The following is an 18,152-nucleotide window of genomic DNA, read 5'->3' as shown; positions in this document are numbered from 1 at the left end:
GCTCGTGACACCACAGAACTTTCGATTTCTGAAAACGGGTTTGAATTCACGGTTAATTTACATTCGACGCATTTTTAGCGTGACCTAGACTACCAGGTAACTTTCAGAACTTTTCAATGCAAATGACCCGTGGTCAATTTTCTTCGAGCTACAATGAACCCACTTGACTCAATGACGACTCTCGATTGTCGTGAAAATCTCGAGGATTCAAATACGGACACATGGTACCAAAACGATAAGAAAATCAATCTAGTGTTAGTCGACAAGAATTTTCCAATTTAGTGGTGTCACCCACGATTAGCCACACATCTCAATCGAACCAACCTATATCTGATCTCAAATCGATTTATATATGTGCCGTAATGGTCTCGACATATGAGCATGGTCGAAAAGTCGATTCATGGTTGAATTCTCAAGTCTATTTGCCTTAAAATTCTTCATGGCTTTCCCAGATAGTTTAGTTATCTCGAGAGTGATCAGCTCTGAGAACAGCCATATATGCCCGTTAATGAAATGCTCGATTTATTCAGCAGAAAACAGGGTCGAAAATCTGGGATGTCACATGTACCCATAGAGGACAATATATTGGCTATGAGCTATCACGAGAAGAACAAAATCAAACCATGAGGACTTAGTGTCCAAAGTCAATAACATATGTACAGTAGCGAGACCAAGGTCCTTACACTAATTGTTTCAGTTTTCTTTTCGTTGAAAATCTCTTTCGAAAGCATATCTCCCTAGGGCCATGCTTCTAGCTTCGATGCAAATCTTCGAGTTTGAGCGCTCCTTCTTTTTTGGCTAAAAATGAAGTATCTCTTCCGAGTAGTCAGCTAACTCTTATTAGACGGCACAAATAATCCGTCCTTCATGTATCCAGGAATTACTGGAACTCACAAACATATCCTCCTCCTATTTCTCCTATGTCTAGTTCCTAATCCGACAATGGGCACCATACTGAGCATGTTTTCTCCAGCTCATCCATTGGCGTAGCAAATCGACAACGATCGAGAGCCAAACCACGGTTATTATTCTATGAGAACCATTACTATTATTATATAAGTTTGATGCCTAAACTCTCCCAAGTATAGATAAATCTCCATCGAGTTCAATACATAGAAATGGAAAATAGTACCAAAAAAAAAAAAAAAAAAATTCAAACTTTTTCTCACAATTAAAGGACAGTAAAAGTTGAGAGTTAGCATGGGAGTAGACTTCTTCCCCCATGTCAATACGTAAATAATTTACCAACCTTAATGAGCTATTCGTATGACATGATTAAACGGATGGTGGATGATGTTATCGAATCAAGTTTGCATTTTTGACCACTCAACATATTACTACATTTTGCTTTTATTAGAAAAGGCATCTTACTGATTTTCACTTCTTTTTTTCTGACAAAATACTTGACTTCGCATTGACAAAATACTTGACTTCGTATAGAACTCATATGCTTTTAGACTAGAATTCCACATGTTACAATTGAACGTCAACGAGGGAAACCAATTCAAAACAAGTGAACTCTCCAGTTTGCTCGAGGAAATGACGAGACAGAAACTGACTTTGCAACCTTAACCTTTGGATCTTACTTTTGTTCACCGTGTTGTTATCTTTGCCTATGGATTTCGCCCCTGATATTGCAACCTATGCCTCAAGGAAAAAGGGAGAAAAAGATCAGAAATATAATAAAGACAATACTAACTCAAAGGAAAAGTTTACAGAGTTGAAAGCCTCACTTATTGAGCTGCTCAAGATAGCTCCTTATTACTATCTACCCCTCCCTCCCTCGCAATATCCTCCCGGACCACCATAACTAATCATGTACCCCATATGATATCTAACATTGCCATGATTCTTCAAACCATAGACATTGGATTTATCCACCCACTCGACTGTTTTTGTCGAAGGAAGTTGAAGAGCGCCGGTTGCATCTATCCAGTGAACCTGTCGGAAGTACGTGGCGTGCCTAAAATTGCCATCAGGCTTATGACCACTTCCCATCGGAGGACAAACTCCGTCTCTCCCAGCTAGACCCACTCCTCCCCAAGCCGTATGTAGCGAACCATTGCGTAAATATAAGAATAGTTCACTCGGCCAATAACCAATTATAATGTCTGGCTCACCAACAGTGAACCACCACATCTTTTTACTTGGATCCTGCATACAGGCAACAAATGTCCATAAGTTCTTACACATAATTTGAGATTAATTTCATTACTTCTAAAAAGTTCAAAAGATAAAGCGTACAACATGCGATTAGGCAAATCTCGCTGCTCGAGTATTTCCGAATTCTCTCTTACAAGCATACATTAACTTCAATATTGAAGAACGTATCACCCTGTTTTACTTCAAGACTAGCCGCCGATATGCGACTACATTTAAATTGTTATATTTCTTTAGATATATAAGAGTCCCAGTTAGACATACAAATTATCTTTTCGATCAACCTTTAACTGAACCAAATATTACTGTAGAATGAACGTTGTGACGATTATTATGGCTTATCATACACGGGTCTCTTTTTTTTTTTAATAAAGAACATGGCTTCAATAGGGAAGGCGAGAAAGGTTTTTTACAGCTGTTTTATAGTTTGAGTTGTACTAATTATATATTTATGGAAACATTACATAATTTTAGAATAACTAAATTGCAGATGAACTACAATTTTCATACAAGTAGCTTAATATCCGGAAATGGAGTACGAAACAATTTCACCGGTTCCATTATTTTTGTAACTGTTTTCAAAAGTTTGATATATATATAATATTGCTTGTGTATTATAAAGATGACTAGTAAAATTTAAAGAAGTGAATGACCAATACTTACAAATCATCGCAATTTCATGAAATCAATTATTCAGTAATGTAAAAGGCTATCTTGATGACCATTGACTTGATCAATAATATCCATCAATAAAACTTACAACTACATGGACCGACTAGATTGCTCAGATCACATTTCAAGAACTTTTAGGCAAACTAGCTCCTCTAATTGTAGTATATGATTATCACTTTAATTCTAGATGATGATTTCGCATTGAGTAGTCGTTTTGCTAAAAATGATAGATTCTCATCTTCTAGCGATTATCTTAGAGATCGACATCTAAAAAGACAGCAATCGCATGATGATTATTCTAACTTAACTTTATAGACTGACTAGACAAAAAGGAAATATAAACTAAACCTTTTAATGTCTTCTCACTAGGGTGAGTGTTGGCATCTCCTGTTTCAACTTAGCGATGTTGATGATGATGATGATGATGATGATGATGATGATGATGATGATGATAGTAATATACAACTTTGGATACCGTTTGAAAGAAACGGAAGCTTATTTACAATTTTTTCCTATAGAGCTTGATTTAAGAAATCTATTGCTATGTTTCTAATTGTGTGTTTATTATTGTTACTTTTTTTTGTTAAAGTTATTCCTCTCCCGATCTCTTATCAAATAATGAAAAAGCGCTTTTGTACGCGCCCGCGCGCGTTTTTCCTAGCATATGTATCCCCAAAAACTACCATCGTCCTGGATACGTCCCAACACAAAGCTATCCCACAATTGACTGCCGAAGCAAAATTACATCTAATAGTTCATATTTGATCAACGTTTATTATGTCTCAAAAGTAAATGGACATATCCACATATTTTTAGCTGCCCCGATCAATTTTGAGAGAAAGATAGATTGGAACTTGTAATTAGTTAAATATTTCTTATGTATCACGACTAGTGTTAATCACCGAACATGTGGGCAGTTAAAAATTATTCACCGAAGTTGAACATAGTTAATCTTGTTCTCACCCTATTCGATTAAATTGGGAAGAAGATAGCACAATAGGTTTGAATTGGTTTCATTAAGAAGAGAATACATCGTCTTAATTGCCCAAAATCAAGCTTACCTGATGGATTTGGATATTAAACTCATATTGACGTCCGCCATATTCGGAAGCATCGGGGATTGGAGAGCCGGGAGTTACTGCCCTATGTACCTGGACAAAACCTGGACATAGCATGTTGTAACATCCATTATGGTGGCCATTACCCTATAAGAAGGATGCTTTAGTCAACAAAATAAGCCAACAATCCAACTTTATTCTTGAAAATTCCAGATCCAATGGGAGAATCACTCAACAAGTTTCAAACTAACCGTCCAATATGTAAACAACCGAGGACGAGAGTCACCATATAGTTGTGGAGAAACCTAGTCAAAGTAAAAGATGTTATATCTTTCTATCTCAATACATTCTCTATATTTGCCTATCTATTGAAGTACCTGCCAGCCTGCAACAATCATACTAATATGATTCATAGGACCAGTTTCAATCCACATGTTGTGTGAGCTGGCTTGGTCATGAGCTATGGTTAAATTGTAGACGTTACATCTCGCAAAACCTCCATATTTGATCTTTTCTGTCATGTCATCTCTCAAAGAAACTACCTGCATCGAGTTATAGATGGGTTAAAAAAAAAAGCCAAATATATTTTTGTTTGCTTATGACTCGTTCTACTACCGTGCAGGGGCAATTATGCTTCAAAATCACAAATGCAACTTGGATCGAAAATTTAAATTTTGAAGGGTAATAGTACAACCTTTTTTTTTTTTTTCAATTATATGCTTATTTTTGTTTGAGGGGACGGGCAATGCAGAAAAGTGACCGTTCAGATCTTTTCTTTGTAGTGCTAATGGAAAGATCAATTTGTATATTTTTTTTCCCATATTTCTGGACTTGTTTTATGTTATGTCAAGAAATTTTTGTAACATAGGTAGCTATGAGAAAAATATAGGTCATTCACGAAATACAACCTGTGAACGTCAATCTTTTCATGGGTTATCTACAGGCTTTTAACAAAAATATCATAAACCTTATGTACGTGAGAGAGAGGGGGAGGGGTTGTATGTGTACGTGTGCGCTAGAGCACAACATGGGGGTTGGGGGGAGAGGGAGAAGAGAGCAGCACATGTTGAGAAAGAGCATTCTGACTCTTAGAGGATGGCATCTTGGCTACTGATTTTGCCCTTATCAAGTCTTCCTTTCTCACTCGAGGAATTGGTACTGTTCCGACAGGGCAAGATTCTCTCCATCCGAGCTGAACAAATTTAACCTTTGAAGGAGTACGAAAGCGATTGAAGCTCATACTCGGCTCTGTCTGCAAAAATGGTGGTCATAATATTATCAAGCAAAGCAAGTCAATGCAAGAGTGATGATAGTTGGACTAAACACAGTTTTCTTCCTTAATAGGATAAAGGGATAAATTATTGCCTGTATTTGGTGGTTTTTCAACCGTGGATGGTCAAGTGCCGGTTGCCTGTCAATTTCAACACAATCGATGGTGTCTCCTTCCTTGGTCTTCATTAAAATACCACATATAATCAGTCATTTGCCAAACAAACACTGCTTCTGAACAAGATAGATTGCGGAATGTAGTATGAAATCTGAAAGGAGAAAATCAATGAATTTTGAACGATTAACTACCACAAATGTCTTCATGGGTGACTTGGTCATAATCTGAACTTGTCTTTCCAAATCTCGATCATCATCTTCACAGATGCTCGCCATCTCACATACCGAAACACTAAAGAAAATAAGCAACGATAATGCAAGTTTCATTCTCACTTGTATGATGAATTTTGAAGTTTCGAAATGATGTTGCATGGTGTTTAAGATGTGTCTATTTATAAACAATAAAGTCTTTTTTTTTCCCTTCTGTGGCTGCTCTTTGTACCTTAGTGAAATCCCGCAGACCTAACAATGCGGGTTCAAAGCAAGAGATTATTTCATTAGAAAAAAGAAGCTTGACAAATGGCAAGCATGCATTTTCGTTAGTTAAAAAAAGCAACATGCATTATTTCATGGACAATTCGTAGTCTCTCAAGTCAAATGAGAACTACATATCTTTTCTATAAAATAATAAATTGATGACGTATTTGATTCTATAAATTCGCATGGCAAGTCATAAAATATACGCCAGAAGCAAGCATAAGAGAAGCTCGACAAATGGCAAGCATGCATTTTCAGTAGAACTAAAATGGCAAACATGCATTAATTCGCGGACATTTGGTAGCCTCTTAAGTCATATAATATTTTAACCAAACCTTGAAAACTACATCTCTTCAATTTGAAAGAACAAATCGTTACCATATTTCATTCAACCCCTTCAATTGAATCTCTTTTCCATGATTTTTTCAACGCAAAAAAAAAAAAAAAAAAAATGATATAATCATTTTCACTCTTCATTTGCGGTATTATCATCAGCCAAAACTGAATGAAATTTTGGTAAAATGGATCTAAGATTCTTTTTTCTTTGTTGACGTTTATGCCTACATTCAATCGCATTATTTAAATAATGTACGAAATTTGCGATTGGGTAAGAAAAGAGAAAATCCCCAAATTAAATAAAAGCAATTTGTAGTAATTATTACAACCGACAGTGAGCACCACGGTTTGGACCTTGGAACCGTTAGTGGGCGGTCTGCGGCTGGAGAGACGCAATGGTTCCGAGCTCCACACTGGCGTGTTAATCATCGGTAGTAATAATTACTAGAGATTGCTTTTATATAATTTGGAGATTTTGGTCCTACTTTTTGTCATTTACAAATTCCTTAAAAGTCCAATACCTCTGCAAGTCAAGAAAGGGGACCTCGAAGTCCAAATAGGAAATGTATGGAAAAGAAGAATAATATTACTATATTGACGCCTGAATATTCATTAATAAATTCGTCATGGTATTTTTATTTGTACGTGGTTGGACTGCGAGAGATTGGTCTAGGGTAAATACTACGATCTTGAGCTATTGGTCTAGGGTAATTTATGTTGTAATACGACATTTTCAATTTAACAAAGCATATGCACGTTTTATTAAGCATGTGTGTAGGTACTCTAAACTAGTCTTATGATGATGCTTTGAGGCCTAGACTTTCGCAAGCATCCTAGTTTTCCAAATTGATTTGTGGAACAAGGATGTTCGAGCATATAAGGATGAGTTCCCTATGAGTTCTCTTCGAAAAAAAATCATTGTTCGAAAAGATTTTTGATCAACATGACATGCATTGCATTTGTTGTTGGTGTACTAACCTTGTTCATTGCATCTCAGGGATGACATTTTGCATATTCATGAGTCTCATACATGGCTCGAATTTGTTTCATGAAACTTTATTTGAACCCGATTCCTCTAAGCTGGATGACGAAAATGATTCGAGAGCTATTGAGGAAGAGTGGATTTGTTACAAAATAAAAAATAAAAATGTAACCCTCTTATCGCAAAACATACAATTACTGCAAATTTTGGTAATTCTGGAAATCCCAAAGAAAAGAAGATCAAAGCTAGTCTTTCTAAATCCGAAGCTGTAAGGATAGTTGAACTCTTGAAGAAGTATCAAGACATATTTGCCTAGTCTTATACTGACATGCCGGGTTTGGAATCAGATATTGTGGAACACGCTTTGCCAATTAATCTGAGCATTCCACCTAAAAAGCAAAATTTTAGGAAGACGAAGCCAAAATTATTCAAGAAAATTGCAAAGTCATGAAATTGCTAAAGGTAGACTTCATTGAATATTACTTCGATTGGATTGAAGACATTGTGCTGGTTATAAAGAAGGACGGAGGAGCTCAAGTATGCGTGGATTATCGCGACTTGAACAAAGCAAGTCAAAGATGATTTCCCATTGGTGCATATTGATGTACTAGTTAATAGCATGGCGGGGTTCAAGTTATTCTCCTTTATAAATAGATTTTTACCAAATCAAAATGAAAGAGGAAGATAAAAACAAGACATCTTTCATCACCTCATGGGGGACTTTCTATTATAAGGTAATGTCCTTTGGCTTAAAGAATATTGAGAGAATTTATCGAAGGGCAATTGTCACTTTGCTCCATGACATGATGCACAAAGAAATTGAAGTATATGTCGATGATTGCTAAATCAAGACAAGGTGAAGATCACATTGAAGTATTGAAGAAGTTGTTCAATCGACTAAGAACATTCGAGCTAAGGCTTAACCTACGAAATGCATATTTAAGGCAAAGTCTGAAAAGCTGCTACGATTCATGGTTAGTAACCGAGGCATGGAAATCGATCTGTTAAAGGTTAACGACTTTTGTGACCTAAAACCTCCGTCCACTATCAAAGAAGATTAGAGTTTATTAGGAAGACTAAATTATATTGCAAGATTCATCTCCTAATTATTTGAAACGACAAAACCACTTTTCAAGCTTTTGAAAAAGAATGCTAAAGTTGAATGGGACGACGAATGCCAAAAGTCATTTGAAGAATTGAAGCGATATCTCTTGCATTCCTCAGTTTTGGTACCACCAATTTATGGAGTACCACTGATTCTTCATTTTAACATCCTTGACGAGTTGTTTGGAGCCATGTTAACCTAAAAAGGACTAAGTGATGGAAAAGAACGCACAATATACTACCTTAGCAAGTAGTTCTCAACTTCTAAGATGCATTATCCCGAAGTTGAGAAGACTTGTGTAGCTTTAGTATGGTATTACACATATTGCGTCAATACACTCTTCACCATCGGATTTTATTGGTGATTGAGAATAACCCAATCAAATATCTCTTGGAGAAGCCTATTTTTGTTGGAAGACTAGCCAAGTGACAAATATTGTTCTTTGAATTTAACATGCAAAGCATGGCTCAAAAGTCCATCAAAGACCAAGTCATAACTGAATGTTGGCTGAGAATTCCATAAAGTCTGATGACTTGGATGAAGTAGTGAGTTGATATTTCTGTGCAATAACAATATTTCTAAATACGAAGCTTGTATTCTTGGCTTGCGACTAGCCGTTGATGTGAAAGTCAAGAGATTACAAGTTTTTGGCGATTCTATGCTCATCATTCTTCAAACTGAAGGTGAATAGCAAACACGCGACACAAAGTTGATTCCCTATCATAAAAATCTTGAAGAATTGGTGAAAGAGCTCGGAGAAATCTCCTTCGAATGTCTATCAAGATCTAAATCAATATTCACGCTAAGCATTGACTCTACACGCACGCAACAATATTTCCGTTTTTCTTCCTCCATTGGAAGGAGCAGAGACGCATTCACATTACAATTCATAGCATTATTGTTCACTTTTGGTTGCGTGTGTTGTCATTTTCTTTTCTTTTTGACAAAACTCCATTTACTTCGTCGGTGACATTCCGCTTCAAGACTTTTACATTCTGTTAGTAGGATCAATGTTATGTGTACATCCATGTAGATATAATAGCATATTGTAATCATAAGAATTATCCCTTATGCCTAGTCATACTCTTATAAGAAGAGACTAGGGGTGAGCATTGTCCGAGTTGGGTCGGTTCACCCCCTAACCCTAGAACCAACTTGCACAGTGGTGATCTTCAATTTTTGGGACTGAGGACCAATCCTATTGAGCTTGGGACCGAGGACCGGACTGACCCAGTGGGTTCAGTCTAGTTTTAGGGTCAACTCAAGACCAATTGATAATTTTTTTTATTTTATTTTTTTGTACTTCTTGAAAAAGAGATTGAAGACCGGACTGACCTAATGGGTTTGATCTAGTTCCAACGTCAACCCGGGAGCCACCAATAATTTTTTATTTCATTTTTTGTACTCCTTGAAAGGGCAACCGAGGACCGAACCGACCCAATAGGTTCGATAATGAGTGAGGTCAGCTAAGAAAGGCAAGCGGAGAGGGTCGAGTGGGGTGGGCGTCGAATAGAGTGAGCATCGAGTGTCGAGCGGGGAGCAACAAGTCAAGCAAGCATCGAGTGGCGAGTGGCACGAGTGACCTATAGCGAGCGAGGTGAGTGTCAAGTGGTGAGCAAAGAAGTTGTTTCTTTCGATTTTGGTAAATTGAAAACTAACATGACAAATAAGATAGAAGAGAATGAGTATTAGAAGAGGATGCCGTAATAAGCTGTTTATGCCATTTTGGACGCCATGAGAACTCTTCACAAAAACATTTTCCTCCTTCATAAATTATGACTATTGACACTATAAAAGATATTAAAAATCTAAGTTATTATAAAACAATGTAAAATTACTTGAACTCCTCACTAAATAGTTGTTTAATGTTTTTTTTTTTTTTGGTAAACAATGGGAGCGACACTTCTGTTTAATGTTGTTGACACCGTTTATTTTAAGATTTTCTCTAAATAAAAATTATAAATAATATATATAGTCGGGGTCAGTCCGAGTTGGACAGATCCTGAACTCCCAAGATCGATGACCAACTCGCACAGTACTGGTCGAGGAATCCTATGACCAAGGATCGACCAAGTCTCCCTAGGAATTGCATCAGGACCAACAGGGTTGGGCCGATCCAGGTCGGTCTAGGATTGACCCTAAACCGATGCTCACCCCTAGAAGATAGAGAGGGTGCATATCTCTCCTTTTTGCTTATGCAATGTTTGATGCCTATTCCACGTAACCATATCTATTAATTTATAAAGGGATAAGTATACATGAAATCGTAAAACTTATCAGATACAATTAAATTATAAAAGTTATAAAAAGTGCAATCAAGTTTAAGAATTTGTCAAATTAGTTTAATTGAGTCTTTTCTTTAGCTTCATCCAACTTGATCGTCGAAAAATACTGATGTAACTTCTTTTTTTGTTATTATTTTATCAATCTCACGTGGCTTTTTTTTTTTTTTATCATTTTATCAAGTCTTAAGACTTGATTGAACTCACTTAACAAGTTTCTTTAAGTGAATTGTCAAATCTTCGCTACAGATTTTTCCCTGTCAAATATTTCTAACCTGAGGAAATGGTACTGTTCCGGTAGGACAAGTTTCTTTAAGTGAACTGTACATATTTAACCTCTGAAGAAGTAGGAAAGCCAACGAAGTGTAAATCCGGATTTGTATAAAAAAAAGGCAGTCATAATATTATCGGGCATAGTATTTTACGCGGGAGTGATGATATTTTGACGAACCCGGCTTTCCTCGCAATAGAATTAAGGAGCAAAATGATTGAACCTGAAATTTGTGGTTTTTCACCAGCATATGATCAAGTACGAATTGCTGATAGATTTCAACACAATAAATGGTACCTCTCTTGTCTTCATGAAAAAAAAAAAAAAAAAATATATATATATATATAAAATATATATATATATATATATATATATATATATATATAAATCAGTCATTTATCAAACTACTCATCGGAAAGTTCCCTCAACAAAAATCTTTCATTGAAGATGGTAGAATTTTAATTTTATTGTTTGCAACGGGTCCTTTGTCACTTCGGAAAAGGAAACAACTGATTTAAACTGCTAGCAAAAGTAAAATGTAGGAATAAGGAAGGAAAGTAAAGGTACGATTGAATGTAAAAGTGCGATTGATAAAGCAACAACCTAAAATTGAATGATCATTTATTGATTTGGCAAAAGATCCCCCACATTGGTGCCTCTTCGACTATTTATTATAGTATTCCGAAAGGCAACTGCCTTTTTGCAGTTACCATCTCAATGCCTACAAGTTCCGGAAGTTTCGGCTCCTTTTCGGTAACCGTTCTGCCTTACCGATGTCTTCACTAGTACCGATTCAAATAACTGCTTTCATCTTTATCTCACTGGTTTCGGCAAGCCCCCTTGTCGCATTGTTCGAGACTCCATTTGTCGCCTGCTAGTATTCCGGCCCATTTTCTATGGATTCCTATGTTTTAGGCTCACTCTATCTTCCTTGGCTTCTGAAGCCCAATAAGCTAGTTTGGGCACCAACACAAACCAACATTGTTTCTGAACATGATAGATTGCAAAAAGTAACGTAAAATCCAAAAGGATGAAATCACCAAGAATTTCGAAAGATTAATTATCACAAGTGTCTTCACAGGCGACTTGATCATTATTTCAACTTGTTTTCCAACTCTCGGATCTTCATCTTCTGAAATGCTTGCTATCTCGTGTCGAAACACTCAAGAATTTAAGCAATGATGACACAATATTATTCCCTCATATAGAGAAATATGAAAGTTACAAAATATGATGCATAGTTTTAAGGCTATCTATTTATAAACAATTAAGGTACCGTATTTATACTTTGATGAAACCCACACATCTGACGATGGGATTCAATGCAAGAAATTATTTGATGAACCCAGTATTATATTAAACCAAATTCGACTTATTGAACATGCTTGATTCTATAAGAGTCTCGTATTGGTGCCACAAATTTATTGGTTCAAATTTAGTTTAGTGTACATGTAAGGTTCATACAATATTTGCTTGATGTAGCAGAACTTTTTTTTTTTTTAATTAAAAAAGTAGGTAGTGTTGATCAGATTTCAAGCAAAAAATTGAACGATCCATAAAAATGTTTCGAGGGAGGCCATCCGCTCTTAGGGGGTTACTAGATGTGGATTGATCCAAATGGTCATGTGGAGTACGAATCCAACTAAAAAATTGATGTCTCTTGAGGCGCAAAATCTCAGTTATTTTTTCAATCAACCAACCACTTAAGATAAAAAAAAAAAAAAAAATGATACGGATAAGGGCCCAGCATATAGCATAAGAAAATTACTACTAATTAATGCCCACGAGATATAGCCTACTTTTATTATGAAACAACACCTTTGCCTATGCTTCAAATGGGCATATATATATATATAGAAGTCATATCATATTAATAATGTGATTGAATGTTGGCATGAACTTTAAAAAAGAGAATCTTAGATTCACTTTATCAAAATTCATTCAACTTTAGCTAATGATAATACCACGATAAAAGAGTGAAAACAATTATATTAATTTCATTTTTGTCGCAAAAATCATGGAACAGAGAATTAATTTAAGGGAGTTGAATGAAATACCGTAATGATTTGTTCTTTTAACTTAAAGAGATGTAGTTCTCTTGGTTTGGTTTAAATAATATATGACTTAAGAGGCTACAAAATGTGCGGGAAGTAATGCATGTTTGCCATTTTAATTCTATTGAAAATGCATGCTTGCCGCTTGTCTTCTCTTACGCTCACTTCATTGCATCTACGTTATAAATTGCCATAGCCAATTTATAGAAAAAATACGTCATCAATTTATTCTTTTATATTAAAAAAATATGTAGTTGGACAATTTTTAGCAATATTTTAATAATTTTTTTCTTTGTTTTTTCTTTTTTCCTTTTTTTTTTCTCTCCCTCCTTTCTTCTTGCTTAGGTAGTGGCTGGCCCTCCACCATGGCCACTTGGTTGGCCTTGCCTAGATGAGGGCAACCCCATCGAGGTTGACTCTCGCCGAGCGGTCACCCTTACTTGGGGTGAGGGTTAGCCTTGCCAGATTTGGCTTAGTGAGGCTCCTCACTTAGGCAAGGGTGAGCCTCACACAAGGTCATCGTGAGGCTGTCCTCGCCTAGGCAAAGGGTTGCCTCGCTAGATTTGGCAAGGGACCTTTCATTGGGGTTGCCCTCGCCCAAGCTAGATCTGGCAAGGCAAACTTGCCTAGCCACTTGCTACGGAAAAAAAAAGAAAAAAAAAAAAAAGGAAAAAAAAAAAAAAAGGAAAAAATAATAAAAATGAAAAAATTATGAAAAATTATCTACGTTAGCACTAGTAGTACTATGTAAGCTGGCTAGCATCCATGTTAGTAATATTCGGCCAAAATTAGCTAGAAAATTGAATTAACACTAAATTAAAAGGTTTAGGACTAAATTGACATTAGCTTAAAAGGTTTAAGACTAACTTGGTATCATTAAAAAGTTTAGGACTAAAATGACACCAACTCAAAAGGGCTATGATTAAATTAACACTATTAAAATGTTTATAAATAAATTGACACCGATAAAATATGTTTATGATTTTTTTGACACCTTTCCATGCTTGCCATTTGTCGAGCTTTTTTCTTTTTTCTTTTCCTAATAAAACCATTTTATTTCTAATGAAAATGCATGCTTGCCATTTGTCCAGCTTCTTTTTTCTAATGAGATAATATATTGTGTTGAACCCCATTGTCAAGGGTGGGGAGTTTCACGAAGGTACAAAGAGAGGCCATGGAAAGAAAAAAATGATATATATGATAACTTTAAATAATGTGATTGACTGCAGGTATGAACTTTAAAAAAGGAAAAGAATCTTAGATCTACTTGATCAAAATTTCATTCAGTTTTGGCTAATGATAATACCGCGAAGGAAGAGTGAAAACAATTATATCAATTTTTTTTTCCATTGCAAAAATCATGGAACAGAGAATTAATTTAAGGGGTTGCGTGGAACATGGTAACGATTTGTTCTTTTAAATTAAAGAGATGTGGTTATGATGGTTTGATTGATGACTAAGAGGCTACAAAATCTCCGTGAAGTGATGCATGTTTGCCATTTTAATTCTACTGAAAATGCATGATTGTCATTTGTCGAGCTTCTCTTATGCTCACGTCATTACATATACATTATGGCTTATTATGACCAATTTATAGAATCAAATACCTCATCGATTTATTCTTTTATATTAAAGACATGTAGTTCTCATTTGCCTTTAGAGACTACGAATTGTCCTGAATAATGATTGTTTGCTTTTTTTTACTAACGAAAATGCATGCTTGCCATTTTGCTTCTTTATTTATTAATAAACCATTTTATTTCTAATGAAAAATGCATGCTTGCCATTTGTCAAGCTTCTTCTTTCTAATGAATTAATCTCTTGCGTTGAACCCCTAGTAAATGTGTGAGATTTCACTAAGGTACAAAGAGCGGCCATGGAAAAAAAAAAAAAAAAATTCATACTTTACTGTTTATAAATAGACATAACCTAAACACTATGCAACATCATTTTGAAACTTCAAAATTCATTATACAAGTGAAAATGAAACTTGCATTATTGTTGCTTATTTTCTTTAGTGTTTCAATGTATGAGATAGCAAGCATCCGTGAAGATGATGATCGAGATTTGGAAAGACAAGTTCAGATTATGACTAAGTCACCCATGAAGACATTTGTGGTAATTAATCCTTCAAAATTCTCATTGATTTTCTTCTTTCAAATTTTATATTACATTCTGCAATCTATCTTGTTCAGAAGCGGTGTTTGTTTGATAAATGACTGATTATATGCGGTATTTTAATGAAGACCAAGGAAGGAGACACCATTGATTGCATTGAAATTGACAAGCAACCGGCACTTGAGCATCCGCTGTTGAAAAATCACCAAATTCAGGCAATAATATATCCCTTTATCCTATTAAGGAAGAAACCCGTGTTTAATTCAACTATCATCAGTCTTCCGTTAACTTGCTTTGCTTGATAATATTATGATCACCATTTTTGCAGACAGAGCCGAATGTAACCTTCATTCGCTTTCGTACTCCTTCAAATGTTAAATTTGTACAGCTCGGATTGAGAGAATCTTGCGCTGTCGGAACCGTACCAATTCCTCGAGTGAGAAAGGAAGACCTGATAAGGGCAAAATCAGTAGCCAAGATGCCATCCTCTGAGAGTCAGAATGCTCTTTCTCAACATGTGCTGCTCTCTCTCTCCCTCTCCCCCCACCCCTCATGTTGTGCTCTTGCGCACACAGACACACAGACACACACACACACCCCTTTACATACATTGAGATTTATGATATTTTTCTTATTTAATGCTTGTAGATAACCTATGAAAAGATTGGCGTTCACAGGTTGTATTTAGTGCATGACCTATATTCTGCTTATAGCTACCTATGTTATGCCCAAAATTTCTTGGCATAACATAAAACGAGTCCGAACAAACATACAAGTTGATCTTTTCATCAACAGCACAAAGAAATGATCCGAACGGCCGTTTTTCTGCATTGCCCGTCCCCTCAAACAAAAATGAACATGCACTTGGGGAAAAAATTGTACTTCAAAAACTAAATTCTCGATCTAGATTGCATTTGTGATTTTGAATCATAATACCCTGCACCGTAGTAGAAAGTCATTAGCAAACAAAAGTTTATTTGGCTTTTGATAATCTATCTACAACTTGATGCAGGTAGTTTCTTGGAGGGACAAGATGACAGAAAATATAAAATATGGAGGTTATGGGATATCTAATGTGTACAATTTAACCTTAGCTAATGACCAAGTCAGCTCACACAACATTTGGATTGAAACTGGTCCCGTGAATCATATTAATATGATTGTTGCTGGCTGGCAGGTACTTCAATTTATAGGCAAATATAGAGAATGTATTGAGATGAAAGATATAATATCTTTTGCTTTGACTAGGTTTCTCCACAACTATATGGCGATACTCGTCCTCGGTTGTTTACATATTGGACGGTTAGTTTGAAGCTTGTTGATTGATTCTCCTAAATGATTCTGAATTTCAATAATGAAATTGGATCGTTGGCTTATTTTGTTGACTAAAGCGTCATTTTTATAGGGTAATGGCCACCGTAATGGATGTTACAACATGCTATGTCCAGGTTTTGTTCAGGTTCATAGGTCAATAACTCCCGGCACCCTAATCGACCCATCTTCCATCTATGACGGACCTCAATTTGAGGTTTTTATCCAAATCCATCAGGTAACCTTGACTTGATGTAATTAAGACAATGTATTCTATTCTTAACGAAACCAATTCAAACATATCACGCCATCTTCTTCCCAATTTAGTCGCATGTGGTGAGAACAAGGTTAACTGAGTTCAACTTCGGTGAATAAAAAATCATCATGCGATTACTCTGTTTTTTAGATGTCGACCTGTTAGAGAATCGACAAAAGACGAGCATTTTTAGCAAACTGACAACATACTTAATGAGAAATTATAATCGAGAATTGAAATATAATGATATACTAAAAGTTCTTGAAATGCGATTTGATCATCCAATTTGGTCCACGTAGTTATAAATTTTCTTAATGGATAGCATTGATGAAGTCGGTGGTAATAAGATAGCCCTTTAAATTATTGAATAATTGATTTCATGAAATGATGGTGATCTATAAGTAACTGTTATTCATCCACTTCTTTAAATTTTACTAGTCATTTTCACAGTACATAAGCAATTTCTATAGTTATATGTAGGGCAAAAATGAGATTCTCAATTCCTGTAAGCAAGATCAAATTCATCAGTTTCATACTCCATTGCCCAATATTCGAAGCTACTTGTATGAAAACTGTAGTTCATTTGCAACTGGATTATTCTCAAATTATGTAAATATTTCCATAATATATAATAAGTATAACTCAAAACTAAAATAGCTGTGAAAAACCTATAAGCTTCTAACGCTTTTCTCACCTTCCCCATTGAAGCCATATTCTTAAGAAAGAAGAGGTATTGGATATAATAAGCCATAAGAATCATCACGATGTTCATTATGCAATAACATTTGGTGCAGTTAAAGATTGATCGAAAATAAATTTGTATATTTACTAGAAATTCTATATGTTGAAATAGATAAAACAAATTAAATACAATCGCAAATTAGTAATTAGTCTTAAAGTAGAATAGAGTAATGCATTCTTCGATATCGAAGCCAATATATGGTTGTAAGAGAAAATTTGGAGATACTTGAGCAACGAGATTTGCCAATCAAACCTTGTACGATTTATCTTTTGAATCTTTTAGAATTCATGAATTTAATCTCAAATGTGTGTAAGAACTTATGGACATTTATTGCGTGTATGCAGGATCCAACCAGAAAGAATTGGTGGCTCACCGTTGGTCCGCCAAACACTATAATTGGTTATTGGCCGAGTGAACTGTTCTTGTATTTACGCAATGGTTCACTACATACGGCTTGGGGAGGAGTGGGTCTAGCTGGGAGAGATGGAGCTTGTCCTCCAATGGGAAGTGGTCATAAGCCTGATGGTAATTCTAGGCACGCCACGTACTTCCGAGATCTTCTTTGGGTCGACGCGACCGGTCTTTTTCATCGTCCTTCGACAAAAATAGTCGTGTGGGTGGATAAATCCAAAGTCTATGACTTGAAGAAATATGGCTACAGAAAACGACAAATGGGGTATTGGATTAGTTTTGGCGGTCCGGGAGGCTACTGTGAGGGAGGGATGGATGGTGAGTGATGAATCTTGGGCAACTCAATAAGTGACGCTGTCGACTTTGTAAACTTTTCGTTTGAGTTTTTATTTAGTGTTGATTTATCTCCCTTTTTCTTGAGGTTACCATTGGAATAAAGGGGGAGAATTTCTATAGGCAAAAGTAGAGTCTAGTCGGGTTTGGTTGGCTTAAAAATTGATTGACCTAAATCAATCTAGTTAACCATTTTAA

General features: G+C 35.8%; 2 protein-coding genes across 2 annotated transcripts; one reads left to right on the top strand and one right to left on the bottom strand.

The window, feature by feature from the left end:
* Positions 1-1,764: 1,764 nt before the first annotated feature.
* On the bottom strand, positions 1,765-5,552 carry LOC120292018. The gene is made up of 7 exons (XM_039309866.1): positions 5,469-5,552; positions 5,256-5,342; positions 5,035-5,142; positions 4,268-4,432; positions 4,142-4,195; positions 3,894-4,037; positions 1,765-2,154 (listed from the first exon to the last, which is right to left on the bottom strand). Exons 1-7 carry the CDS (start codon positions 5,550-5,552, stop codon positions 1,765-1,767), a joined length of 1,032 nt encoding a protein of 343 aa, XP_039165800.1.
* Positions 5,553-14,808: 9,256 nt separating this feature from the next.
* Positions 14,809-17,947, top strand: LOC104440122. Its single transcript, XM_039309865.1, has 7 exons — positions 14,809-14,901; positions 15,030-15,116; positions 15,230-15,418; positions 15,914-16,078; positions 16,150-16,203; positions 16,307-16,450; positions 17,555-17,947. The coding sequence occupies exons 1-7, from the start codon at positions 14,809-14,811 to the stop codon at positions 17,945-17,947; spliced, it is 1,125 nt and encodes a 374-aa protein (XP_039165799.1).
* Positions 17,948-18,152: the final 205 nt, after the last annotated feature.

The sequence above is a fragment of the Eucalyptus grandis genome, chromosome 3, assembly GCF_016545825.1.
Source record: "Eucalyptus grandis isolate ANBG69807.140 chromosome 3, ASM1654582v1, whole genome shotgun sequence".
Lineage (NCBI taxonomy): Eukaryota > Viridiplantae > Streptophyta > Magnoliopsida > Myrtales > Myrtaceae > Eucalyptus > Eucalyptus grandis.
Note: the sequence above shows the minus strand (reverse complement) of the source record. Positions and strands in the feature narration are given on the sequence as shown.

Bases quoted from the DNA above. Each gene is read 5' to 3' on its own strand.
- LOC120292018 (XM_039309866.1), bottom strand. From the start codon at position 5,552: ATGGCGAGCATCTGTGAAGATGATGATCGAGATTTGGAAAGACAAGTT. The intron at 5,343-5,468 runs GTAGTTAATCGT...ATTTTAATGAAG, and splicing joins CACCCATGAAGACATTTGTG to ACCAAGGAAGGAGACACCAT. The intron at 4,038-4,141 runs GTTAGTTTGAAA...TCCTTCTTATAG, and splicing joins GGTTGTTTACATATTGGACG to GGTAATGGCCACCATAATGG.
- LOC104440122 (XM_039309865.1), top strand. From the start codon at position 14,809: ATGTATGAGATAGCAAGCATCCGTGAAGATGATGATCGAGATTTGGAA. The intron at 14,902-15,029 runs GTAATTAATCCT...ATTTTAATGAAG, and splicing joins CACCCATGAAGACATTTGTG to ACCAAGGAAGGAGACACCAT. The intron at 16,079-16,149 runs GTACTTCAATTT...TGCTTTGACTAG, and splicing joins TGATTGTTGCTGGCTGGCAG to GTTTCTCCACAACTATATGG.